Consider the following 27,934-nt stretch of genomic DNA (forward strand, 5'->3'; position numbering starts at 1 on the left):
ATGTTCTATATTTCTAAACAGAATGTTGTGCCATCAGGGTGCCACTCCTAAACTGTTATAAATACATTTGTTATGACTTTAATGGAATTTTTGTGTTAATATCATTAATCTGTAGGGGATGGAAAGATCTTGGCAGCAGATTTAGAAGCAGATAAGTTTAAAAAAATAATTCAATTTTGTCTAGAATTGGATTCACCGGACACTTTTCTTTGCTGATGATCAACCAATGCTGTGCTTGTACTACATCCTCCTCTCTTCTTAAGAGGACTTATCACCCCCCAAACTTTTTTATTTTAACTTTCTGTTGCAGAGATATTAGCAATTGTAATGCTCACTGCTGTTGAAAGTGGTTAGCTGGAGTGCACCAACTGGATCACAGGCAGAAGCCAGGCTTACCCTTTTGTGGGAGAGGTTTAACTAGAACTTGGCATGAGGCAGAACGCCAGGTGCCACTTCAGGGGCAGCAACCAGGATTGTGGCAGCTGAACAGAGCAAGGAGACAGCAGGACAGGTGGACACAGTCATAGTCAGAACGGACACTGTCAGGACAAACAGCGGAGGAAGAACTCTGGTCATCACCAGGGCCCACTTAGTGAGTTAACTTTTGTTAAGTCCAAGTGGGGGATATTATTTGGCGGGTATACTTCTCCCAGTATAATTTAAAAGCATGCAGCAACCCCACAGAAAAAAAACCCCACTGCACAATAACTTAGGTTTCTTAACGGGGCTTTACACGCAACGACATCGCTAATGAGATGTCGTTGGGGTCATGGAATTCGTAACACACATCCGGCCTCGTTAGCGACGTCATTGCATGTGAAACGTACGAACGAATGCTAACGATCAAAATTACTCACCTAATCGTTGATCGTTGACACGTCGTTCTAATCCCAAATATCGTTGCTGTTGCAGGATGCAGGTTGTTCATCGTTCCTGAGGCAGCACACATCGCTACGTGTGACACCCCAGGAACGACGAACAACACCTTACCTGCGTCCTCTGGCATGAGGTGGGCGTCACTTTCTTTCGGCTGCTCTCCGCCCCTCCACTTCTATTGGACGGCTGCCTTGTGACGTTATTGTGATGCTGCACGAACTGCCCCCTTAGAAAGGAGGCAGTTCGCTGACCACAGCAACGTTGCTAGGCAGGTAAGTACGTTTAACGGGTGCTAGCGATGTTGTGCGCCATGGGCAGCGATTTGCCCATGATGCACAACCGACGGGGGCGGGTGCTTACATCAGCGACATCTTTAGCGATATCGCTGCATGTAAAGCAGCCTTTAGTCTGTGAAATGTTACATAGATTTCACATTACAACCCTTATAGTTGCTCTTATCCTTTATTAGCTCTGTAAGCTCTGCTGTATTGCCCCTCCCGCACATTGCCTGTCCAGAGAGGAGTCACAATTAAATCTGTTGTTCTAACAGCATTTTGTACACCACTGTAGTGACAGCAGAACAGGCTGTCATTTATATGTCACACAGGAGTGGCATCACATCTCCACCAGAGCCTACTACTTTTGAATCTGCTTCTGTCCCCAGGTGCTGCTGCATTCAGTCTGTGGGTGGTGCTGGTGATAGAAGAGAAGTCGGAGCCAGAAGCTGTTGAAGATACAGGGTCTGTCCATCCCTTGAAGTTGGAGTGGCTGAGACCTGCAGTGCTGTCCAGTCTGACAGTATGGGTGTGTGTGCTGTTCAGCTGAATTTACCAGCTCCTTACATCAGCCACTTGAGAGCACCACACACTACTTAAGCTTTCTGCTTACTGCTGGAAGCTGACAAACTTAGTTTTGTGCTTCCCTGGTTAGGTCTGTGTTTGCTGCCCCTGTTCAGTATTGATGATTTCCTGTTTTCACGTTGGCTTGTTTATTGACACTTCTTCTGCCTGATGATTTAATACCTTGCAGCCATCTTTGTTCTCACCCAGCTACCTGACTATTCTTTTGGACAGCTTGCACTATCTTTCTGGCCAGCTTGAGCCATCGAACAACAGCTGACTCTGGTCCTTGCCCAGGGACCACTGTGTCAGTCCAAATCTCTGTATAGGGATTAAAGGGTGAAACCCAGAGCAACCCCTGGGCTCAGAAATCTAAAACACCTGTCCATGGCATGATATGTACTTGTCCCAACAGATATGCACTTGTCCACCTTGTTCACTTTTAGCAGCATTAGTTCAGAAAAATATATAGAAAATGCTGCTAAGTACCTCCAGCTATTTTTTTATTAACCTCATCTATGTCCGGAAAACGCCTTCCCTTTAGGTTTTTCTCAATTCTTTGGAATAAGAAGAAAGTCGCAGAGGGCTAGGTCGGGTTAGCAAGAGGGGTGAGAAACTGCTGTCATGCGATTTTTCACCAAAAACTGGTTGATGTTCAATGCTGTGTGGGCAGGCACAGTTTTATGATGAAGTAGCCAGTTCCTTGATTGCCATAATTCAGGTCATTTTTTTATCACTGCCTCCACAATTTCTTCAGCAGTTGCAGATAGTAATGTTGGTTCAGTGGGGTGCCCTGAGGATCAAATTCAACATGAACGACTCCTTTGATGTAAAAAAAACCCCCAAACCATCATGGGATTCAAATTTGATTTTACTTGCCATACTTTTTTTTCTCTGGACGCTGAAGCTTCCTTTCATTGGCTGGAATACTGTTTTGTTTTAAGATCATAGCTGTAACACCAAGATTCATCCCTGTGATGACATTTGATAAAATCAGGGTCAATTTGTGCCTGTTCTTTCAATTCTTGACACACTCTCAAACGGTTCTCCCTCTGGCATCGAAATGCAATCATAGAACTAATTTTTTCTGTGACGTATAGTATCTCGTATTCAAATCTTCAGTCGGAATTCTCTGACATGAGCTCCAGGAAAGTCCAATTATTTCATTCAATTCATTAATTGTTATGTGATGATCAAACATGATGGCTTCACAAACCTTTTGAACATTTTCGTCTGTTCAGGGTGATGAGGGGTGACCTAAATGGGGTTCATCTTCAAGTGAAATTTTGCCACTTCTGAACCTGGCAAATAGAGATGAGCGGTGTTCGAATCAACCTGTTCACCAATCTCAAGTTTGACCTGTTTTTGGCGATGTTTGAGTCGTTCGCCGAACACGAACACTTAGCTTCAAGTTCGACAGTTTGAGGTTATGTTCGATAACGGTTCGATCACCAAAAGCGTAACTGGCTTTTCACAGTAATACTGTCATTCAGTGTTAATACAGTTGAACCCTGGTTAATGAGAACAATCCGTTCTGGGAGTGTGCTTGTTAACCAAGTTACTCATTCAGCAAAGCAAGATTTCCCATAGGAAATCATTGCAATGCAAACAATTCTTTCCACAACTTGTTAAATATCCCATCCTGGTCCCCTACTGTGCCATTTCACACATGCACAAACACACACAAACATACACAAACATACACGCGCACATACACATATTATGCTCACCTTACTTAAAGGCAGGAGCCGCTTGCCTCTGATTGTCCAGCGCGCTGCCTTTGAGTAGCGTCTGACAAAGGGAGGAAGTGTCGGCACAGGTCACTATGGTTACCCGATACACATCCTGTAGTGGCTAACTATGTGTATCAGGTAACCATAGCAATGAGGGAGGAACTTCCTCTGTCAGACACTACTCAAAGGCAGCGCGCTGGCCAATCAGAGGCCAGCGGCACCTGCCTTTGACGTCAGCACTCTGTTAGCGGAAGTTCCAGCATCGGTCGCGATGTTTACCCGATACACATCTTGTACTGGTGAACTGCAACTCCCAGGAGGCTGGCGATGGAATGGAAGGTAAGGTGAGCATAATATGTGTGTGTGTGCGTTCGTGTTTGTGCATGTTTGTATGTGTTTGTGTTTGCCTGCCATTGTTTTCAATGGTGTTCGAAAGCGTTCGACGAACGTTCGTGGAAAGTTCGACAAACACACCCGCCATTCGACGAACTGAACCAAACTCGAACACCAGGGTGGTGGCTCATCTCTACTGGCAAACCACTTGTTTTTTTGCCTGGCTTAGAGCTTCATTAGAATAGGTTCCCTGAAACATTGAAACTGTTTCTGCTGCTGTTTTCTTTAAGAGGAAACAAAATTTAATGTTGAGGCATTGCTCCTTAAAGTTTGCGATTGCAAAACCACCTAGTGGGCTTAAAGGGAATTTGACACCACGTTTTTAACATCTAATATGAGAGCAGCATAATGCAAGGGCAGAGACCCTGATTCGAGCAATTTGTCACTTACTGAGCTGCTTAGTGTAGTTTTGATAAAATCACTGTTTAATCAGCAGTAGATTATCATTAGAGGACTACTTGATGTGCTGCCAGTTAGTCCAGCATATTCATGAGGTCTGTATAACTGCTAGATCTGTAGCAGAGAAAACATTGATTTTATCGAATTGACTGCAAACAGCTCAATAAGTGACACATCGCTGGAATCAGGGTCTCTGAATCTACTTTATGCTGCTCTCAGATGGGGGAGCAAAAACCTGGTGACAGATTCCCATTAAGAAAACAATCACTGTCCACTGCAATGGTTTCTCATAAACACTACTTGGCCAACTGAGCAGGAAAGTGTCTAGTAAGCGTACCTAGTGGGAGAGGGCAGCACTGCCAACCCTCTTGCTGACAGAAAATAATGTAATTCTCATTTTTTTGGGGTACCCCTCATGGGTCAGAAGAACACAAGAGGAATGTCCACCGAGAAGCGTTTCATATATAGTTGTAGAACTGCTTAAAGGAGTTGTCTTTCTACCATTAATTTATATTAATAAATGCATTAGGGCCATGATATTTTTGCCACTTTTTAATAACCTGTAAATATTACAGGTTCTTCTTTATGAAACACCTCCTGCTGTTAGTGTAGCTCTACTCACAGACTATACTGCGCTACCTGTTGTAAAAATGACACTGTATGTAAGAGGAGCATGTAACCGGTCAGTATCCTACAGTTGAAAAACACACTGATTTTTAATTGGAGGAGGCTGATGGACAAGTCTGGTCACATGTGTAGCACCCCTGCAGTACCAGGTGCCACAAAATGTAAGTGGAAACCCAAACCCCGGAATATCCGTGACAGTAAACACACCAGCACCTTCAGGCCACACACATACCCCAACACCAAACTGGGAGACTGCCTAGTAACAGGTAAAAGGGACAGGCACTGACTAGATAGTTGACACCTAATCTGTAGGGAGAGACCCAGCAAGGGGGAGGGGCCAGTGGTCAGTTGGAAAGTTGGTGGAAGGCAGTGTTTAGTTTAGAGAGGTGCTCAGTCAGAAGTAGAGAGAAGGAAGTGAAAGAGAGAGGAGAGTTGAGAGTAGTAGTCGGAGGAGTGAAAGAGTGAAAGTACAGAAAGAAAGGAAAAGACCTGAAGTAACAACAGAGTGCTGTAACAGGAGTGAGGGACTGTGGAGTAAGAAACCAGGACTCCAGGGACCATGGGTTACCTGTGGAAGTAGAAAAAACTCCAGGGACAGCGGGGCGCCTGGGGAAGTCTGGAACCTAGGCTCACAGGACTCAGCACGAGGCGGGGTGCAGACCCTAGGACAGTTGGACACTTTATGGTCAACTGTTAAATCTGCCAGGCAAGAAGATCTCCAGGGTTCACCGCCAACCAAAGAGTATTAAGCATCAGCAGCAAAGAGGGGACCGGGGATTGATCCCCCTTAAATAGTCCATGCTGCCTGCATTAGGACCAAGACAGAAACGGAGGGGTTCCCAAGTAGCTCTAGGCCATAGGAGCCCATCAACAACAAAAGTGCATGGATGAATGCCAACCTAGGTAACAGCTGGTATGGAGAACAAGGGGAACGGGAACACCTGGAACCAGCACAGCGGGTCCAAACACTCAAGTAAAAACAAGGCAAGTTAAAACTGCGATACTGGTGTGGACTGTTTCCTTACCGCCTCCGTGCACACACACTGACTGTTCCCTACTACAATCCCCAACATCCACTGCTGGTGTGCAGCCCTGCTTGCGGAGGGCCCAAAACACCTAAGCTGCACGACTCCATCAGCCTCAGCAAGATTCTGCAGCAGTGGTTTCAAATCACCTGGCTGCACACCGCAAGTGGCGTAGTCGACAAACTCTTTTATTTTATTTTCTTTTATTTTTATCCCTTTTTATTCGGACCGACCCCCAGGGTAACGGAACCGGGCATCAGCCGCGACCATGACTCCCCTGAGTGTCACACACACCCGGGACCGAGTACCCCATAGCCTTGGGGCGTCACACATGCTTCTCTACCAGCAGACAGAGCAGTGCCAGAATGCCAATCTAGTAAAGTACAATATTTGGCAAATCTGTATAAATACAATAAGCCAAGAAATGCTTCATGTGCCTAGGTAGCTGTCATGGGGAATAAGGGTAACTCTAAGTTGACCCTCAAACTAGGGACCCTACGCTGTCCCTTATCCCAGAGGTAAGCTTGATGGTAGCTAGGTCTCGGCCGCCAGCTTGATCTTAACTCCTGTTCAAACCCTGATCTTACACCCCCTCTCCCCCACCCCAGGAGAGGGCCAGGACCAGAGAAGCAAACTCCACAAATAACACAGACAGGGGAAAGAACTAAAGCACATTCACATTGCAATCAGACACAATGGAGAGACAATACAATCCCAGAAGGAAATAAAACACAGGGAGGAAATAAAGTAACAATGAGGATATTTCCACACAGGCAAACCACAGATCACCAGGCTCTGGATCACTACAATAAGGACTGGATTCACTGAAGCAACACTGAGCTATATTCGGCAACAAGCAACCGGATCCAGAACCTTATAATGAGAGAAGGCATCTGTGAATGGTCATTAGCAGCCTGAGCTCCTAGCAACAGTTCACAAGCCAGTAGGAATTAACTCCTGCTGGACTGGAGAGCAGTGAAGCTGAAAACAGCCGACACCCGAGTCAGGCTGTACAACTAAGAGACCTCAGACAGCTTGTCAGACTCAGTGGTGTAAAAAGAGTCCAACGCCGCCACGACACCCAGCAAGTTCAAAGCTGAACACTGCATGACAGTAGCCTAGTATATCCCAAGAAACACTATCCCTATGTACTGTCTGTACTGTCATTGACATAGTACTTGCTTTTTACTGTATGTTAATGGATTTACAGCTTTTACATAGGTTGTTATCCAGCCTAATTATTCAGTGATACACCTACATTTATTAATAAGCAGGATTCCCAATCTGGATTTTATGGCATTTATCAAGCTTCATTACTCTACTTTACATATTGTATTTTATACTTTTATTTATATTTATGCTAATGGAATAAGGCATTGAATAAGGATAACTGTTAGGGTCATCTATATTTTAGGTTTATGCACACTAATATAGCTGGAGCCAGAAGCAAAATCTTGGACATGACCCCCCAACTATCATGGGTCTTTACTAGCATTGATCTTCTGATATAAGTCAAAGAGACTTTTGGGCCCCATGGACTCCAGGTCCTAAATTCATTGGCAGCCCCTACACACATTATAAAGCTTGTAAATGATTAGGATATTATTATTTCAATATAGCTGTCATATAATATTTATGAGGTGTAATGCTGAGGTCTAATTAATCAAAACTAATGAACTAGAAATTTACTATTAGTTTAAATGCGTATGATGGTAATAGAAGTTGCAGATATACAGTGATAATGATTTAATTGCCCATTATGTTGTAATGTATTCCCCCACCAGTTTCTATTCAGTGTATGATTATGCAAGGTACTTTTGTGTTGCTGTGTTAATTTGCAGGAACTCCAGTATGTATTCCCTAAGGCTTACTTTGAAATGTTCTTCATTATGATCAGGCAGGAAAGTATGCAAATATTTGGTCAGAATATTTCACTATATTGTTTATGCATAGCATAGTTTTTGTGGATAATAAGGGAATGTATCAAAACATTTTCAGGATTTAAAAAGCTTCAAAAAATGTTGCATACAATATGTGAGCAATAATGTGTGAAATTCTGCTATTATGTATACGCCCTTTTACCACTTTTAGAATATGGGTGTGAATGTAGATGTGGTTTGTTATGTAAATATGGATTGATCCAGATTTATGAAATTTTACTAGATTTGTGCAAAGGTGCTGCTATTTATGTGGAGCCCCACAGGTGTTGTATCGGTGCATACCTTCAGGGACTCCACGTAGCTGGTGCTGGTCACAGGTAGGGAATCTTCAGTTTTAATCGTGACGCCACTCTCAGTATTGCGGTCAGTGGGGACCGCCACTGCAGGTTAGGGGACGCCTGGGGCTGATGGTGGGTGCAGTCGGATATAGTAGCCTCCTGAGAGTGAGGCAAGCCCCAGGGCCCGGTGTGGGTTTGTAGTACCACAAGTCGCAGAATGACTCAAACACAGTCCAAGAAGTCTTTTAACGTGTTTACTCACTGTTTGGAGGTCACGGTGAGATGCCCGGGCGACACTGTGATAACCAGGTGGAACCAGGAATTCCAGGAGGCCGTTCTGAGGGTAGCTGTCCACTCGCCTTCCTTGCACTCTTTCTGTTTTAGGAGGATCCTTTGCTTGAAGCGTGGTAGGACCCCTCCAGGGAAGCTGTTACCACCCTGCTCCCCTCTCTCTGGCTCGTCTGCCGGCAGCGTGGCCTTGGTGGGATGGCTTCTGGCCCTGTCCCCTTATGGGCCTGGTGTGCTGCTTGGCTCAAGCTCTGTGTAGTCGTGGTGAGGGCATGAAGTACCCCCCCAACCTGTAGGTTAAGCAGCTCTGGATGATCTGCTGCCTGTTCTGGGGACCTAGTTCCCCTTGTGTGCTCGGATACTGGGATCTCCGTACTCAGCCACCCCTCTTTCTCTGGATGCTCTTCAGGCCGACCCACAGTACTCCGTTCTCCTCCGCTTTCAGCTACAGCACTCCTCAGGACCTGTCTGCACGGGAGCTTCTCTGCTCCCCCTCCATACACTTCAACTTCTTCCTCCAGACTCCCCTTCCTCTCTCTCTCTGCCCTGCTTCCTAGCAACCAGCCCCTGAACACACCCCCAGCTGGGAATTGAAAGTTAACTCCTTCTGGCTACCCAAGGGTCCCCTCTGGTGATGTGGGAGGCCTGATCACTATATGTTTGTGTGTGCACCTCATCCTGGCCTTTGGAGATTACCTGGAAGCATTGCTCCCGCATGGGTGCAATACTCTGTGGTGCCTGACCAGGTCAGGGGCGCCACATTCCCCCTTAGTTATCATCAGCACGTCCTCGGGCTGCAAAGACAAGAGAAAAAGGTAAATACAAACTTTTCCCACGCAGGGGCAATTATTTACATTTAAACATGCCAGGTACCATTCCACCACCAACCACCCACATGTCCGAACCCACCCAGAAACCTCCAGGAGGTAGGTCACCGGTCCTTTTGGTAACCAGGTCTGGGCCATCACATTCCCCAGACCTTTCCTCCAATCTTCCTCTCCTGAGGGGAGTGGTGTAAGGTAGGCCCCATAAACAGGCGTACCCGCTTCCGAGTGTTGGAGGGCAGGCCCCATAAACAGGCGTGCCCCCTTGTTGGTGCAGAGCCATGCCCCTCAACAGGCAGACTCTGGGGTTGATACCAAGGAGGCAACTTTTTACAATACAAAAGTTTGTGGTTAAAGCCAGTTCATAACCAGTGGTCTAACATTTTAAGAAGGTCTCACAATAGTCCTTGTGGGCACATTTCGCTTAAACGTTACTTAACTATAAACAGGTTAAACATTACATTTCATACAGTCACTTTGAACTAAACTGTACTTTGTCTATAGCGTAACGGGAGCTGACCAAAGTTGCTGCGGGTTGATCTACGCAGTACTATACTGTCATCTGTCTGAGGTTGTGTCCTCCCACCCGATGTATGTGTCTCAATGTGAATTCTGGGTGTACTGGGTACTGATACCAATGCGTGGTTTTCTACTTCAGCTACATTTGGCACTTCTAGGTTCTGAACAGGTGCTTCTAGGTCTCCTACTTCTCTAGATTGAGTGAATGTAATGACTGGAATAACAACTGCTCCATTGTATTGAGGCCAACTTGCTGGAAAATCTCCAAGCGCAGTATGGATCATCCTTTCTTTTGGTTCCTGAACTGGCAAAGGGTTGGGAATTTCTTCAGGGATTCTTAGTTGTTCAGGACATTTCTTTAAGCGATCTCTAGAAACGACAGCTGTTGTTTTTCCTCCATCTTTGCTGATAAGGCATGTCTTTTCATTGCTAAGCGTTGATGGTAACACAGTATAGGGTTCTTCTTCCCAGTGATTGTCAAGTTTATGACGCCTTCTCTTTCCCTTGAGAACTATATCTCCTGGCATCAAAGGAACAGCAGGTGCTTTTCGATTGTAGGCCTTTTCTTGTTTCTCACGCTGCTGAGTCAGGCTTCGCTCCACACACTCTTGTACTTTCTTGTATTGGGCTTGGCGGTTGGAATCCCAATCAGCACCTTGTTGATGGTCTTCAGGGGTCTCAACTCCCATTTCCAGATCTACTGGCAACCTCCCTGGTCTGGCCCTCATCAGGTATGCCGGTGTGCAGTTCGTGGAACTCACAGGGATGTTGTTATACATGTCCACTAGATCGGGCAGTTTTTCTGGCCACTGACTTCGTTCCTCCAATGGGAGCGTCTTCAGAAGATCGAGAATGATGTGGTTCATCTTCTCACACATGCCATTGGTCTGAGGATGGTAAGGCGTAGTACGGATCTTCTGGCAGCCGTATAGGTTACAAAACTCCTTAAACACTTCAGCTTCAAAGGCTGGTCCTTGGTCAGTGAGCACTTGATCTGGATAGCCATGTGGTCGACAGAAGTGTGTCTGGAAAGCTTTGGCTGCAGTTTGACCTGTCAAGTCCTTGACTGGTACTACCACCAGGAATCTGGAGTAGTGGTCAACCATAGTGAGAGCGTAGTTGTAGCCTTGTCTGCTGGGTGCCAACTTTACATGGTCCAGGGCCACGATCTCCAGGGGCCGTTTAGTTTGGATTGGCTGGAGTGGTGCTCTCTGGCTGTGCTGGTCTTTTCTTCTAAGATTGCAGGGCCCGCAGTTTCGACACCACTTCTCTAGGGCAGATCTCATGCCCACCCAGTAGAATCTTACTTTAAGTAGGGCCTCCAGTTTCTTCCAACCAAAGTGGCCTGCACCATTGTGATAGGCTTCTAGCACCATCCTCGTATCCTTCTGTGGTACAATCACTTGCCACACCTTCTCATGCGTCCTCGGGTCAATGATGCTCCTGTAAAGTTTGTCTTGATAGATGAATAATCGACCCCTCTCCTTCCATAGGTACTGTGCCTCAGGTGGGGCTCCTTTGTCAAGGCTGGCGCCAGGCTGGCTGATCAGTTTCTTTACCAAGCCTACCGCTGGATCATTTTCCTGGGTCTCCTTCCAGTTGTAGTGAGGTAGTGGGTTCAGGGTCACCTCTTGGCGGTTGGCACGCGACTGCCGACACTGTTTTGCTCCATGGCGATGGAACGCTGGCAGCTCAATCTCTTCAAGATCATCTTCATCTTCACCCCCGTCTGCTAGGTGAGGCATCCTGGACAGAGCATCTGCGTTGCCGTTCTTGCGGCCAGCTCGATACTTGACAGTAAAGTCATAATTCGCCAGTCGGGCTTCCCAACGCTGCTCCATGGCACCCAATTTAGCAGTATCCAAGTGGGTCAGGGGGTTGTTGTCCGTGAAGACAGTGAATTTGGTGGCTGCCAGGTAGTGCTTGAACCGCTCTGTGATAGCCCATACCATGGCCAGGAACTCTAGCTTGAATGAGCTATAATTCTCCGGGTTTCTTTCAGTAGGCCTGAGCTTCCTGCTGGCGTAAGCAATCACACGCTCTTTGCCTCCCTGCACCTGTGAAAGCACTGCTCCCAGTCCCACATTACTGGCATCTGTGTACAGTACGAATGGCAGACCGTAGTCAGGGTAGGCTAGGATCTCTTCACCCGTCAAGGCCCCTTTCATTTGTCTGAAGGAGTGTTCTTCTGCTTCTCCCCAGTGAAATGGCGGGCCGGAGATCTTTCCTCTCTTCTTTGGGTGGCCTACCAGGAGCTCTTGCAAAGGCGCTGCCATTTTCGTGTAGCCCTTGATGAACCTTCTGTAGTAGCCTACCAAGCCAAGGAACTGACGTACCTCCCGGACGGTAGTAGGTGTGGGCCATTCCTGGATGACTGTGACCTTCTCTGGGTCCGGTGCTACTCCTTCTGCACTGACCACGTGACCTAGGTACTGGACCTTTGGCTTCAGTAAATGGCACTTGGATGGTTTCAGCTTCATTCCATATCGGGATAGTGCTTCAAAGACTTCAGCCAGGTGTTTCAGGTGGTCCTCGTAGGTCTTGGAGTACACGATGACATCATCCAGGTAGAGCAGGACGGTTTCAAAGTTGAGGTGCCCTAGGCAGCATTCCATAAGCCTCTGGAAGGTCCCGGGGGCATTGCAGAGTCCAAATGGCATGCTATTGAACTCACAGAGGCCCATTGGGGTGGTGAAGGCCGTCTTCTCCCGATCTTCTTCTGCTACAGATACTTGCCAGTAGCCACTAGTAAGATCTAGGGTAGAAAAGTAGTTAGAGGCTTTCAAGGCAGCGAGGGATTCCTCTATCCTTGGCAAAGGGTAGGCATCCTTGTGTGTTATCTGATTTATCCGTCTGTAATCCACACACATCCTCATCGTGCCATCCTTCTTTCTTACCAGGACCAGGGGAGCCGCCCAGGGGCTACAACTGTCCCTTATGACGCCTGCCTCCTTCATGTCCTTCAGCATGTCCTTTGTGCGCTGGTAATGGGCTGGTGGAATAGGCCTATGTCTTTCCTTAATGGGAGGATGACTGCCTGTGGGTATGTGATGTTGCACCCCTTTGATCCTACCAAAGTCTAGTGGGTTCTTACTAAAGACCTGCTCGTATTCCTGCACGACCCTGTAAACCCCATGTTTCTGGTAGTCAGGTGTAGAGTCAGTCCCCACGTGTAGTTTCTGGCACCAGTCCTCTAACTGCTTTTGGGAGGTCTCGCCCTCCTTTGAGTCAGCTTGTGTCAGGGGACCTACAGGTGTTATGGCGTCATCTGAGCATGTAAACAGTTTGGCTATGGTAGCGTACCTTGGTAGTCTGGCTTCCTCCTCCCCACAGTTCAACACTCGTACAGGCACTCGTCCCTTGTGTACATCAACTACCCCCCTGGCTGTCAGAATCGTGGGCCAGTGGTCTGAATGAGTGGGCTCTAGTACAGCCTGGTAATCTTGTCCTCTGAGACCTACCGCTGCTCTACACCACATCATCATTTCACTCCGTGGGGGTATCACAATGGGGTTTGCATCCATCACCCGTACACTACCAATCTCACCGCCAGTCTGTTTTACCTGTTGCTTCCTCAGAATGATTCGGATCTCCTTTTGCAAGGCTCTTTTCGACCCGCCCTCAGCACCTTCAACAATCTGGTGAAGCAACAACAACACTTCCCCTAGGCAATTTTCTATGACATTAGTGCCTAAAATCATTTGCGGGTTCCTTTCTCTAATATCAGTGTCCACAACAATCAGTCCTTGTCCCTTCATTTCCTGCCTTCCCACCTTTATGGTTACCTCTTTGACCCCGATCTGGTCTATAGGTTGTCCGTTGGCAGCATAGATGGTGAGGGAGGGGTCCGGTGGTCGGAGATCGTCGTCCGACCAAAACCTACGATAAAGGACATACGGGATCGTGGTGACCTGAGAGCCGGTGTCCAATAATGCCGGGGTAGGGATCCCGTCGAGGACGATGGACAGGACAGGACGTCCACCCACGTACTGATCACAGCAGCGAACTGGGCCTGATCTTCTTAATCCTGAGGACTGGCCCCCGGCCCCAGGTTTGGCTCGTTTAAAGGACAGGCCCTTGCATAGTGACCTGCCTTCTGGCAACGACGACAGATGGGTTGTCCAGCTGAGTCATAGCGATCACTGCTCCTGCCTCGAGTTGGGGGACCCCTTCTCCTCCGCATCCAAGGGACGTCCTCTGGGTTGTCGGCTAGCAGGATCTGATGAGGGACTTTGGTCTCTGAGGGCAACTGCATTGCTTTCAGGATTTGTGCGACGTCCTTAGTGAGCTGCTGCACTTGGGAGGATAGCGTACTTATGGTCTCTGCTGGCGCGTTGAGTCCTTTTGCAGTCATCAGGGCCTGCGTGGAGGATTCCGCTCCTGCAGCCGTGGAACTGGCAGGGTCTGTGTCCACAGGGGGTTGGAGTGCTTTCACTGCCCGGTCTTTCAGAATGGCAAAGTCCACGTCGGGGTGTTCTAGGGACCACAGCTTCATCTGCTTCCCATCCTCAGGAGAGCGCAGGCCCCGCAGGAATTGTTCCTTCATCATCCGGTTTCCTTCCTGGTCACTGACAGGGTCCACCAGCTTGAGAGCCCGTAGTGCAGCCTGCAGCCTGAGGGCATAGTCTCTTATACTATCTTGGGGCTTCTGACGGCAGTGATAGAAGTCCGTTCTCAGCTCTCCCTCTGTGCGGTGTTCAAAAGCAGCTGCTAGTTTGGCAAAGATGGTCTCAACAGAGCTCCGGTCATCATTGGCCCAGGACTCAGCTTCCAATTCTGCTGCTCCAGTCAATTGTCCCAGCACCACAGCGGCCCTCTGTTTACCAGTCATCGCGTGCATGTCTAGCAGGGTGTTGATCTTTTTCTTAAACCCGGTCAGCGTGTCTATTTTACCGGCGTATTGAGGCAGCCATTGCGCCCCTGGGGCATACAACAAGGACACTGGCATTATGGGGGCGACCTCGGCCGGCGCAGCTGCGACCGCGGCACCGGCACCAGGCGCTGCGGCGTCCAGCGCGACAGGGGCTGGCATCGCTTGGGCTGCGTCGCCCTGACCAGGGGCATTACCTCCTGCAGCGTCCATTTTTCTTCAGAAATCTGCGCGCCCCCTTTCCACTTCCTGGGTCAGAACGCTCTCTGAATTGTGGGGATTCTAGGGCGGCCACACCTCTTCGTGGGCGGTGCTCTTCTCCCTCGCGCGGGCTGCAGCGCGCGCTTTTGAAGATGGCAATATGGCGGCGGTTCAATTTTTGCGGTCGGACCTCTGAGGCACACGGTCACCTGTCTGAACAGGTCTAGTCCTTATCCTGTTCGTGACGCCAGAAGATGTGGAGCCCCACAGGTGTTGTATCGGTGCATACCTTCAGGGACTCCACGTAGCTGGTGCTGGTCACAGGTAGGGAATCTTCAGTTTTAATCGTGACGCCACTCTCAGTATTGCGGTCAGTGGGGACCGCCACTGCAGGTTAGGGGACGCCTGGGGCTGATGGTGGGTGCAGTCGGATATAGTAGCCTCCTGAGAGTGAGGCAAGCCCCAGGGCCCGGTGTGGGTTTGTAGTACCACAAGTCGCAGAATGACTCAAACACAGTCCAAGAAGTCTTTTAACGTGTTTACTCACTGTTTGGAGGTCACGGTGAGATGCCCGGGCGACACTGTGATAACCAGGTGGAACCAGGAATTCCAGGAGGCCGATCTGAGGGTAGCTGTCCACTCGCCTTCCTTGCACTCTTTCTGTTTTAGGAGGATCCTTTGCTTGAAGCGTGGTAGGACCCCTCCAGGGAAGCTGTTACCACCCTGCTCCCCTCTCTCTGGCTCGTCTGCCGGCAGCGTGGCCTTGGTGGGATGGCTTCTGGCCCTGTCCCCTTATGGGCCTGGTGTGCTGCTTGGCTCAAGCTCTGTGTAGTCGTGGTGAGGGCATGAAGTACCCCCCCAACCTGTAGGTTAAGCAGCTCTGGATGATCTGCTGCCTGTTCTGGGGACCTAGTTCCCCTTGTGTGCTCGGATACTGGGATCTCCGTACTCAGCCACCCCTCTTTCTCTGGATGCTCTTCAGGCCGACCCACAGTACTCCGTTCTCCTCCGCTTTCAGCTACAGCACTCCTCAGGACCTGTCTGCACGGGAGCTTCTCTGCTCCCCCTCCATACACTTCAACTTCTTCCTCCAGACTCCCCTTCCTCTCTCTCTCTGCCCTGCTTCCTAGCAACCAGCCCCTGAACACACCCCCAGCTGGGAATTGAAAGTTAACTCCTTCTGGCTACCCAAGGGTCCCCTCTGGTGATGTGGGAGGCCTGATCACTATATGTTTGTGTGTGCACCTCATCCTGGCCTTTGGAGATTACCTGGAAGCATTGCTCCCGCATGGGTGCAATACTCTGTGGTGCCTGACCAGGTCAGGGGCGCCACATTTAATTCAGGCAAAGGAATTCGACCTGTATCAAATAAATACTTAAAAATATAAAATCTGCTAAGAAAAGATTTATACTCGTGTCTCCTCGAGACTTCACATAAATCTCCTGTTGCCATAAAGGGTGCTTTACACGCTGCAACATCGCTAGCCATCTCGTTAGCGATGTGACACGCCAGATCACAGATAAGATTTGCCGAGATTGCACGTAGGTCATTTTTTTTTTATAGCGCCGGTCACATGTGCGATCTCGGCAAATCGTATATGCAATCTAGCGTGTTACATCGCTAACTAGATCGCTAGTGATGTCGCAGTGTGTAAAGCACCTATAACTCTTTGCCCAGTCCTTTAATTCCTTTTCTTCAGCCTCCTTCTCTTTTTGGGTCCTGATAATAATGACGTGTGTCGACTGTGTTGGTTGTGACACACCTTATGTAATGTATATGGCCTAGTCTCGGCAGTGCCGCCAAATGACCTGTCCCAAGAAGAAGGCTGAAGGCGAGTGATGGGAGAACTGAGCATGGATTGGCGGTGCGACAAGTATAAGGATAGCAAAAGAGAGGTGAGTATAATAGGTTTTTTTTTTTAATCCCTTCATAGTCTTTAGAAACCAGCAGAATGAGGGATTGCCATAGATTAGCACAAAGGAAAAGATCCCTTTTGATGCGTGGTGGCACATCCATTAAATCACCCACTCAAGAAGATCAATTGGAAGGACCTGGATATGACACAATATGCACTAGTAGGCACCGATTGTAATGTATTATTCCTGAGTGTAGTGTGCATTTTCCCTGCATGCATATTAAGTGTAGACCCCAGGGAATCCAGTAATTTAGCAAAGACTAGCTGTAACAGCTGCTATAGCAGACGAGTGAGAGGCGTAAAGATAAAAATACGGTAGTATGCAGATCCTATATATAATAATGGTCTACTGAAGTGATGTCTGCTGGTGGCAGGTGGAAGATGGTGTCTATCAACCTTCTTACATGATGGAGCAGAGTGATGAAATAGGTCCTTTAGTCCTTCCAGAACCTTTCACATTGTGATGCCACTATTTAATAGTTTGTTTTTTTTGCTTAGGAGTCTAACAATTGTAAGCAATCTATACTATTTCTGGTAGAAATAGGGATGGAAGTCAAAGTCTTAGGGCCAGGGAATGACCCAGATGACAGTTACAGCCTTTGAATTTGGAGACAGGAGAAATCTAGAACTGACAATTTTTCACTTTTTTTTTAAAAGTCTTTAAATGAAATGCAGGGTCAGAGCAATGAAAATAAATAATATATAGAACTGCCATCCAAAGTTTGGAAACAAAATGGGAACTGTTTAAAATGTTTCCTTTATAATATAAATTATACAGTTTGAATATTATTAGATCATCTGTAACTAAGCAAACTTATTACATCACATATATAGTGGATATACAAAGTCTACACATCCCTAACAAAATGCCAAGTTTTTGTCATGTAAAAATCATACCAGGTAGAATTATTTCAGAACTTTTTCCATCTTTAATGTCACCTAGAAGATGTACAATTCCTCTTGTTTTTTCATCAATTTTTGAGGGATTTCCAGTTCTATGCAGTGTTACTTTTGAGCCAAATTTTAGCCACTTCTTCATGTCTCTCTTCATGGTGATCCATGGTATATCTAATGTCTGATATTTTTTGTACTCTTCTTCTGATAGTTTTCAACAATGGAATTCCTTTGCTGTGTTGTAAGCTGTTTGCGGACCATGGCTTTTGATATAAATGTACAATCAAGTAAATGTCAGGAAAATCCTACAAGATCAGCTGAACTTTCCATGAAGTTAATCAGAATCATTGTAAATGATGGAAGCTGAGTGCTGACTACTACTTAACATGGGTTTAAATGTGACTGATTAATTCTGAACACAGCCACATTTCTAGTTAAAAGGAGATGTGGTTGTCAACTACGTTTTTTTACGTTTGCCATCTTTATTTCTCCCTCAAAACGATTTCTTTGATTCTCAATAGATTTGTACAGGCTATGGGTGGAAAGAAACAAAAAGTCGCAGCTAGTAACAGCCAGGGGTACAAGACATGTAAACCAAAAGAAGAAAAAAAAACATATAAAATATAACCTTTAATTAATATATATAAAAGGTATAAAATTACCAATCAAAACCCACTAATGTAGTGAAAGACGAGGGATAGATGATACCAACCAATAGGGAGGGGCAACACTGATCCTAATGAGCCCTTAGTGTGTTCCTACCTAGCAATGGAGAGTATGATGCCTTAGGGTTGTGGCGCCCACATTCACCGACGGGAAACCCTACAAAATCCGTCAAGGGATTTTCCTCAAAGCACCTCAACTCTAGCTGCTACTGGGATGCAATATTCTTTGTCCTGGACTTTGTTCTAATTGTCCCCTGATGAACCCTGCAGATCAAACAGAGGGAAGCGCGTAGGGATGACGTTTCTGATGAGGACCTTGACTGTCAAACTTCCATGCCAGATGAGTGACAGCTTCATTATTGATGGCATATTAATGTTTTGTCATTATTAGTCTGAATTTTAAAAACATTTTCACTTTTTTGGTGCACATATTTATGTAGTGTAGAGTGTAAGGATTTTTTAGGGTTTCCCGTCGGTGAATGGGGGCGCCACAACCCTATTGCGTCATACCCGCCATTGCTAGGTAGGAACACACTAAGGGCTCATTAGGGTCAGTGTTGCCCCTCCCTATTGGTTGGTATTATATGTTTTTTGATTGGTAATTTTATACCTTTTAAATAAATAAATATATATATATATATATATATATATATATATATATAGATATTAAAGGTTATATTTTATATGGGTTTTTTTTCTTCTTTTGGTTTACATACAGGATATGGGTGACATTAAAGGTGGAAAAAGTTCTGAAATGATTATTCTTTGTATAATTTTTTTTACATGACAAAAACCTGGTGATTTAATGGAGATATGTAAACTTTTTATATCCACTGTATATTGCAATTTAAAGTTTAAAATGAAATGGTAGAACGTGTTTCTGCCTGTCCACATTGGAAAAGTCTGGCAATATAAATGGTATGCAACCATCTTTCACTACTATGTTATTTATTGATTAATCAAAATACTATTACTTTTTATACCCTTAGGACCAGGAGCCTATGACCCAGTAAAGAAGCCAGTCGTACAAACTCCATCATCTGTTCCAAGAGAAGAGCGTTTCAAAGACTCAAAGGAGATTACTCCAGGGCCTGGGTCCTATGAGGTACCAAATATATGTATAATAATATACAGCCTGTTACTGACTTAATAGATTTTATTGAGCTCTTTTGAAGTCAACTTGTGTATATGTGAATGGGTAAGATATTAAAGGAATGTTTCCTAATATATGTAATTACTATAATAGAATATTACTACATTACAACATTATTATTATTATTATTATTATTATTATTAATAAGAAAAAGAAGAATAAACATCAGTGGTCTGCAATATGTTTTTAAACATCAAATGCAAAAACATTATTACAGTGATTTGCGGAACTAAATGCGTTTCCCTCCAGGACATACTGATATACTGTATATATTTATTATTTTATTCATAAAGGTAGTCATAATGTCCCGCCCCCTCCACTTAACTCTTTGTATGGCTATGTTGCTCTCTGAATACAAAGCAATTGATCTGTCCGTCAAGGAGAGAGGTCAGGGAATAGAGGATGGGAGGCAGAGGTTTGGGAAGTGCTTTAATGTGCACAGAGCACTTGAGCTGAATTTGCTTGTGAATAAAAACAGCAATTTTTCATTTTGGAAGCAATAGCTGCATACGTAGAAGTGTGAATGGCATTATCGTACAGACAGCATCATGACTATATAAACAATTTTGGGGATATGTAGGAGGGGTTGTTCAATGGATCATTCAGCCAGATTACTTTTAGAAAAGTAATGTATTGAACTGAAAAAAGTAAATTTTGCAGTGATGTTAAAGGGTTTTTTCCATCTCGAAGGGCCTATCCTAATATGTATTAGGCCAAAAACACATTTCCGCCAAAAAACGAACGTGTCTCACGTTCTGTTTTTCGGGTCCGTGTTCCGTTTTTTAGGGGCGATTCTCCCGTACGTATGACATCCGTGTGATAGCTTATGCTCTCCGTGTGGAATGTCCGTATTGACATAAAATACGTACTTATGCAATCCGTGTACCGTTCGTTTTCACAGGTCCGCATTCTTACCCAGATAACGTTGTTAATCCTTCATCATGAGATCTTGGTGTTTTTAATTGGTCAATTTCCGTCCCTCATCGGCGGATAAGGTTTAAAAACATTTCAAATCATTGTTTTTAGGCTCTTCCACTCATTAGACTGACTCCAAAATGTGTCTGTCCAATGAAGCAACCATGTATTTGCTATGGTTGATATCTAGGAGATTTGTTAGGAGATATATTCTTGAATATGAACCCCCTGTTGAAAAAAGGATGTGGATCCACTCCCTTGTCAAGCTAAGGAAGACGCATGGCCATTTTAATATTCTTTATGGAGAAATGTGCAAATTTCCACCTAAATTTCAAGCCTACTGCCATATCACTATAACGTCCTTTGACAACATCCTTGGCCTTGTGCATCACCAATTGAAACATCAGGACTTTTGACAATTTGAAAATTGACCTGATAGATTGAAAACAAGTGTTGCTGATGTTTGGATTAACACACACACACGGATGATACGTGCTGAACACAGACATGCTACGTGTGCCGTCCGTGCAGGCACGGACCCATAGACTTTAGCGGGTCCGTATCTGCGTGTTGACGGCCAAAAACGGATATGTCATCCGTGCGGGAAAACGCACACATGTACTTACCACACGGACACACGTTCCGTGTGATTTTACGCGTGTGTGCCATCACCCATAGGGTAATATTGGTCAACGTGTCTTCGTTACATGCAAAAACGTACCAAACACGTACCAGAGGCACGGATGTGTGTTGCAGCCCTTAGATGTAGTAATAATGATATTAGCAAATACCTCCAATTAGGAATGTAGTATAGTTCTCCTAAATAGGTTTATCTCTTACCTCATGTGCAGGGCATTGCAGCCTAGGTATCCATGGTTATGACCAAAAGCAACTAACTGTCACAATATGAGTGGACGTAACCATCGATACCTAAGCTGTAATGCCCTGCACATGAGGTAAGAAACAAGGCTATATCAGGAGAACTATACTACATTTCTAATTGGAAGTTTTGGTTAATAATATTATTACACCTACTACATGGAATACTCCTCTAAGTATAGTCAGTATATGCTCTTATGTACCCAGAGTTTGTGCAGTTTAAGGCTTTTCCCTGTACAGCTATGTTACATGAAATTGTTAACTTTGCAGGTGTTTAGTACATTGCACAAATTATGAGGGAGCTCAAACCCCAATGAAAACTTTCCAGACCACCAGATGGTCCATGGAGATAATTTTTACAGAGCTTTATCTTGTCATATGGAGATGATCTTTCATATCTTCAAAAGTTTCACATCTTTCAAGTAATATTTATGAGTTGTTTAATGTACTAGTTTTTGGTAACCATTATTCACATCAGTTTAGATGCAGGCTTTTCCTTTTCCAAAGCATTTATTGGACGAAACAATTGTGAGGAAGAATGGAGATCAGGTTTGTGGCTTCATGGCGATGTGTCACAACACAGCATTTCCTACATACGTTGCAAGACCAAATATATTTATGCAACTAGTCTGACTTGCTATCGCATAACTATATTAGTGCTACGAGTTTGCTTTGATAGAAAATGAGTGGTGTGCAACTTATGACCGTGACAAAAAATCCAACACATTTGGAAGGAGTTGTGTCTCTGTGTTGCGACACCATGAGAAACCGTTAGCTACGATACTAAAATGTGACTCTTGTTATATCAGTGTCGTGCGACATGTCTCCATGTAAAGTCTTATTGAAGTGGAAAGAAATAAAATGGTGGTCAATTATTCTGCCTTAATTTATTAGTCTTTCAAAGAATATTTTAGATTTCTTTAACTTTTCTAAGTCTTTAACTTTTCTAACTCTACACTTCTTTAAAAGTTCACTCTTAGGTATGTAATTTTCTTTTTAATAGACCACTGTATTTGATAAAAAAAAATACAAATGAACATTTGTATAGAATAGGCGATGATTATAAATGTCAACCCACCTAATAAGAATGCACAAGCAGGTTTGGAATTATTATGCTAATGTAGGGATTAGAGATTTCAGAAATCAGTTCCCCATCCATACAATAAGTTAGCTACAGTTGAAACAGGAAGTTTCCATACACTATCTAAACAGACATATATGCATGTTTTTCTCACTGACATGAAATCAGAATAAAACTTTCCCGTTTTAGGTCAATTAGGAACCAACATTTTTTATATTTCACAAATGCCAGAATAATGAGAGAGAGAATGAATGTTTTGAGGCATTTTTATTACTTTCTGCAAAGTCAAAAGTTTACATACATTTCGTTAGTATTTACTACCATTGCCCTTAAACTGTATGACTTGGGTCAAATATTTTGAATATGCTTCAACACGCTTCTCACAATAGTTGGTAGGAGTTTGGGCCCATTTCTCCTGACAGAACTGGTGTAACTGAGCCATGATTGTAGGTCTCCTTACTTGAACCTGCCTTTTCAGCTTTGCCCATAAATTTTCAATTGGATTGAGATCAGGGCTTTTTGATGACCACTCTAAAACATTGACTTTGTTATCCTTAAGCCACTTTATAACCAGTTTGGCAGTATGCTACAGGTCATTGTCCATTTGGAAAACCCATCTCCCACATAAGCTTTAAGTTCCCGGCTGATGTCTTGAGCTTTAAGTTCCTGGCTGATGTCTTGAGATGTTTCTTCAGCATTACCACAAAATCTTCTTTTCTTATGATGCCATCTATTTTGTGATGTGCATTAGTCCCTCCTGCAGCAACACAACCCCACAACACGAAGCTGCCACCCCCGTGTTTCACAGTTGGGTTGGTGTTCTTAGGCTTCAAAGCTTATCCTTTTTTAATATAATAGTGATGGAATTTTCCCCAGTATACTGTATATATTGCATCACTGTGAACAGAATATCACACATGATCAATAGACTACTTTGATAGCGTAGCAAATGATATTAAAGGGATTTTCTACAACTGTACAATCCCTTATTAGTGGATAGAGGGAGCTGAAAAAATGCAAAAGAAAATTGATTTCTACCTTCAGAACTGGTGTCATTCTTCAGTATTCATTGCTTTGCCTTTGTTGATGTGCCTTTGGCAGAGGCGTTACACAAGCAGTGGACACCAATTGGCTGCAACATCCATGTGACACCCCTGCCAGATGTTGACCATAGGAGAATTCTAGGGACGCATTGTTGAGAAAATTGGAGCAGTGCAGTCGGGGCGGTAAACCAAATACTCAAAAAGAAATATAATTATAATAGGTAGGTTCTGTTTACTGCGGTCGGGGTGGCATAATGTTTTTTTTCTTTTTTTTCCCACCAATTTGAGCAACTGAAGGACAACCCCTTTAATGCTGAAATTGTTGACTTTATTAGCTGTAAAATTACATAACCTGTGGGCTGCTGATGTGAGCAATCAGAATATCTCTTTTGTTCTTACAGGCAGCTGCTGTTTTCTTTCCGTTCTACTGAAAATTTTGTGCATTCGCTGAACTGTGCATTACTAGACAAACAATTGTTTTTAGATATTTTTTCTTTTATTTATATATGACCAAAATACTGGGCAGATATTGAATAAATGAATAAATATATATATATATATATATATATATATATATATATATATGTATATATATATATACAGATTAAGGAGTAACAATATATTTCCTTGTGGGATTTTTCAACTCTAAAGCGTGCTTTACATGCTGCGATCACGCTAGCGAGATCACAAGCGATCGTACCCGCCCCCGTCAGTTGTGCGACATGGGCAAATCGTTGGCCGTGGCGCACAACCTCACTTACACCCGTGACACGGACTTACCTGCCCTGCGACATCGCTCTGGCCAGCAAACCGCCTCCTTTCTAACTTTCTAAGGGGCGGTTCGTGCGGCGTCACAGCGACGTCACACGGCAGGCGTCCAATAGAAGTGGAGGGGCGGAGATGAGCGGGACGTAACATCCCGCCTACCTCTTTCCTTCCGCGTTGCCGGTGGAGGCAGGTAAGGAGATGTTCGTCGCTCCTGCGGTGTCACACACAGTGATGTGTGGTGCCGCAGGAACGACGAGCAACATCACTAATAAGCAGAGAACGATTTTTGGTTTCAGGACGACCTCTCCGCGGCAAACGATTTTGACCGCTTTTGCAATCGTTTAAGGTCGCTCATACTTGTCACACACTGCGATATCGTTAATGACGCCAGATGTGCGTCACAAACACCGTGACCCCGACAATAATTCACTAACGATATCACAACTTGTAAAGCCCGCTTTAGCATGACATCTGACCCTAATATACATTTGTGAATGCTTTAATTTAATAAAACAATAATTTAGCATTTTGCTATGTCTGTTGTCATGTTATTGAATATTCATGGCAATTACATCGGACATTTCTATTATATGGATTGAGCTGATCATGTCTATACACGGCCATCACTAACTATTTTTCCTCTTCCTATAAAAGTATTATATTTTCTCCCTTTTTCTCCTAAATATAATTCTAGCTCTACAGAAGCTGTTTGCATTTAAATTGATAAATGTCATGTCTGGAAAAATAACATTTCTCAAGACTGGCAACTTTCAATGTCCGTATGCAAAATCCTGCATGTTTTTATCAACTATGATTTCAGACTGACAGAACACATCTTGGTCTTAATGGTTTCAGTCACCTATGGGATATCTGATGCATGTTATGTGCGAGAGACATATGGGCTCCCGTAATGTAATGGAGCAGTATGCTTGCTCTTTTCTCTTTGTTCCAGCCAATATTTTAGATTAAAATACTGTAAAATATGAAGATTTTCAGAAATATGTTGAAATTAATTCAGTGTCTCTAATATGGGAATGCTTTTCTTATCTCTCTTGATCTTTCCAAATGTCTTATTTTATTACTTATGACAATAATAACTCATATTTGTCAGGATATATGAAATATTGATTGCAAATATCACACAAGATGAAACAGACAACAGGGTAGATGTTAATAACTTGAACCAGCATGATCTGAACTGTGAGTAAAAATAGTTCAATTAACAGATATGCAACAACAAAACTATATTTAGGGGGAAAAAAACAAGAAACTGGGGTCAAGATGTCCCATCTGAAGCTAATATTGGACTGGCTGCTGCTGCTATCGTGCAACTATGGGTTCTACACTATTGACTTGCAGATCATCTAACCACTGGAATACCTCCTAAGGGGCCAATGTGTTTTATTAATTACTAGGGATGATCGAATACCTCAAATATTCGGCTTCGCGAATATCCGACGAATAGGCCGTTGCTATGTGAATATTCGATGCGCAAAGTAAGTCTATGGGAAGCCCAAATAGTTCCAAATAGTTGTTATTCGGGTTTCCCATAGACTTACATTGTGCATCGAATATTCGCGAATAGTGGCGACCTATTCAGCAAATATTCGCGAAGCTGAATATTTGAGGTATTCGATCATCCCTATTAATTACCATTGTCTCTTGGACATAATGTGCATTAGATGTGATTTGTGCATTATTGCAACCTAGCCTAGAACACAGAAGAAGCTGGTGATGTGCTAGGAAAAAAAATTAAAGGCTGTGGTAGTGTCCCAGCTGTCGGAGCCCTACTTATAGTATATTTAGAGCACATCCTTATGATATATATTAATGTTAATATTATATATTTGTATGGTATCATTATTAGTGATGGGCGGACCCGGACTTTAAACCTCCGGATCCATGCAGGTTCACAAGTACCCGTGCACCATGCAGGGAACTCCAGGTAACTATCTGCATCCGGCCACCCAGGTAATTAAAAAAAAATAAAAAATAGAAAAATAAAGAAAATAGGGAACAACAAGCGCATTATACTTAACAGTCTCCTGCATGGCTGTAACACTACTTCCGGGGCCAATCATTAGCCTTCATACATATGCACTGGTTCCCCCAACTACCGACAGTCCCAGCATCTGTGATTGGTTGCAGTCAGACCACGCCCCTACCCTGTGTGACAGAGTGTCTGACTGAAACCACATGCATGTACTGTCTATGTCCCTACTGTGGTGTAAAAATAAATAAATAAATTGGCATAGGGTCCTCCCATATTATGATACCCAGCACAAATAAAGCATATGGCTACATGCTGCAGTCACCAGCCATGTGCTTATCTTGGCTGTGTATCAAAATAAGAGGGCCCCCATGTGGCTTTTTGTTTAATTATTTAAATAAATAATTTTTAAAAACGGTGTGAGGTCCCACCCAAGTTTGATACCCAGCCATGATAACAGCTTGGGTTCAGTATTCTCAGGCTGGGGAGGCCCTTGGTTATTGGGTTCCCCCAGCCTAAAAATAGCAGCGTTTAGCCGCCCAGAACTGTTGCATCCATTACATGCAGCAATCTCAGAACTTTGCTCATCTGATTGCCCTGGTGCGGTGGCAGTGAGGTGTTAATGGCAGTTCACAGCTGCCACTAGGCACTAGATTAGTTATTGGCAGGGTCTATGGGACCCCCACATTACTATTCTGTAAGTTTATTGTGAACTGCTACCACTTCCTTGTCCTGGAAGAGGGAAAATGACTGTAATGGGTTAAAAAATATTAATATATTGAAAGTTATAAATAACAAGAGATGTCATCCACTCTACTGACCACATCACAATCTTACTGCTCCAATGATAAATCACAGATAATCACTATACTGGATTGAGCGCCTTTCTCACCTCCATTTAAATAAATGCACATTTCTGCATTTCGGGCAAGACACAGGTAGCACACGTACACACAGATGGTCAAAGCAGAAATGTGCTTTGACCATCTGTGTGTACGTGTGCTATCTGTGTCTTGTCCATGTGTACATTTGTGTCGTCCGTGTGACATCCATGGGACATGTACAGGGAAAAAAAATGCATGACCCTGAAATGAATGTTTTTTCATGTGGTAAAGATGTGCAAAGATAGATTTTACAGCTATTAACCAATTAAATAATTAAAAGAAAAAGGCTGATATATTTAAGCTAGGAAGGGCCCATTAATCATGAACCTTTCAAGCCTGATAAGATCACCTCCCAGCTGTCTGCTTTGCCTTTGCTGGTTATCAAAAATGGAGGGGACCTCTCCAGTTTTTTTTTCTCTTAATTATTTATTTGTATGGATCACATGGACACATGTGGCCAACATGTACATAGGATCAGGGTGAAAATATATACTGTAGGTGTGAAAGTCAACACCTATTTTAATGAGAATATGTGTGATTGTGTCTCTAGTAGGTATAAAAACAGACACCACATGTGCTCGAAACGCAGATATTTGAAGGGGCATTACAGACAATGTTTGGTTGCAGTGGACAAATAGAGGGTGTGTACAGCTTCTTATGTTATTTCAAAAATGTTTAAACCATTCTAAAAAAATATTGTTAGCACAACAGCTATAAACCATTTTATTTAAACAGGACCTGTCTCTAGTTTAAAAAAGGGAAGAAATGGGATTAAAATAATTGCAAAAGCTGGTTATTTGTGACCCAGTGTTCTCTTCAAAGACAGACTTCTTCCTAAATTGCTGCTTGGTATCTAGCCTAGTGGTACTAGTTAGCCAGTAGACTCACTTTGAGGTTACAATCTCAGACTATCTACAACTATGACTGCAAGGAT

The 27,934-nt window shown here is 44.2% G+C and overlaps 1 protein-coding gene across 1 annotated transcript in view; it reads left to right on the plus strand.

The window, feature by feature from the left end:
* The window catches only part of STPG2 (sperm tail PG-rich repeat containing 2), a 1,306,190-nt gene that overhangs the window by 835,827 nt on the left and 442,429 nt on the right, over window positions 1–27,934 (plus strand). Inside the window, exon 13 of the mRNA XM_075337064.1 lies at window positions 19,277–19,392. Within this exon, the coding sequence (XP_075193179.1) occupies window positions 19,277–19,392 (116 nt within the window). The remainder of the gene's footprint in view (window positions 1–19,276; window positions 19,393–27,934) is intronic.

The sequence above is a fragment of the Anomaloglossus baeobatrachus genome, chromosome 1 (genome assembly GCF_048569485.1).
Source record: "Anomaloglossus baeobatrachus isolate aAnoBae1 chromosome 1, aAnoBae1.hap1, whole genome shotgun sequence".
Lineage (NCBI taxonomy): Eukaryota > Metazoa > Chordata > Amphibia > Anura > Aromobatidae > Anomaloglossus > Anomaloglossus baeobatrachus.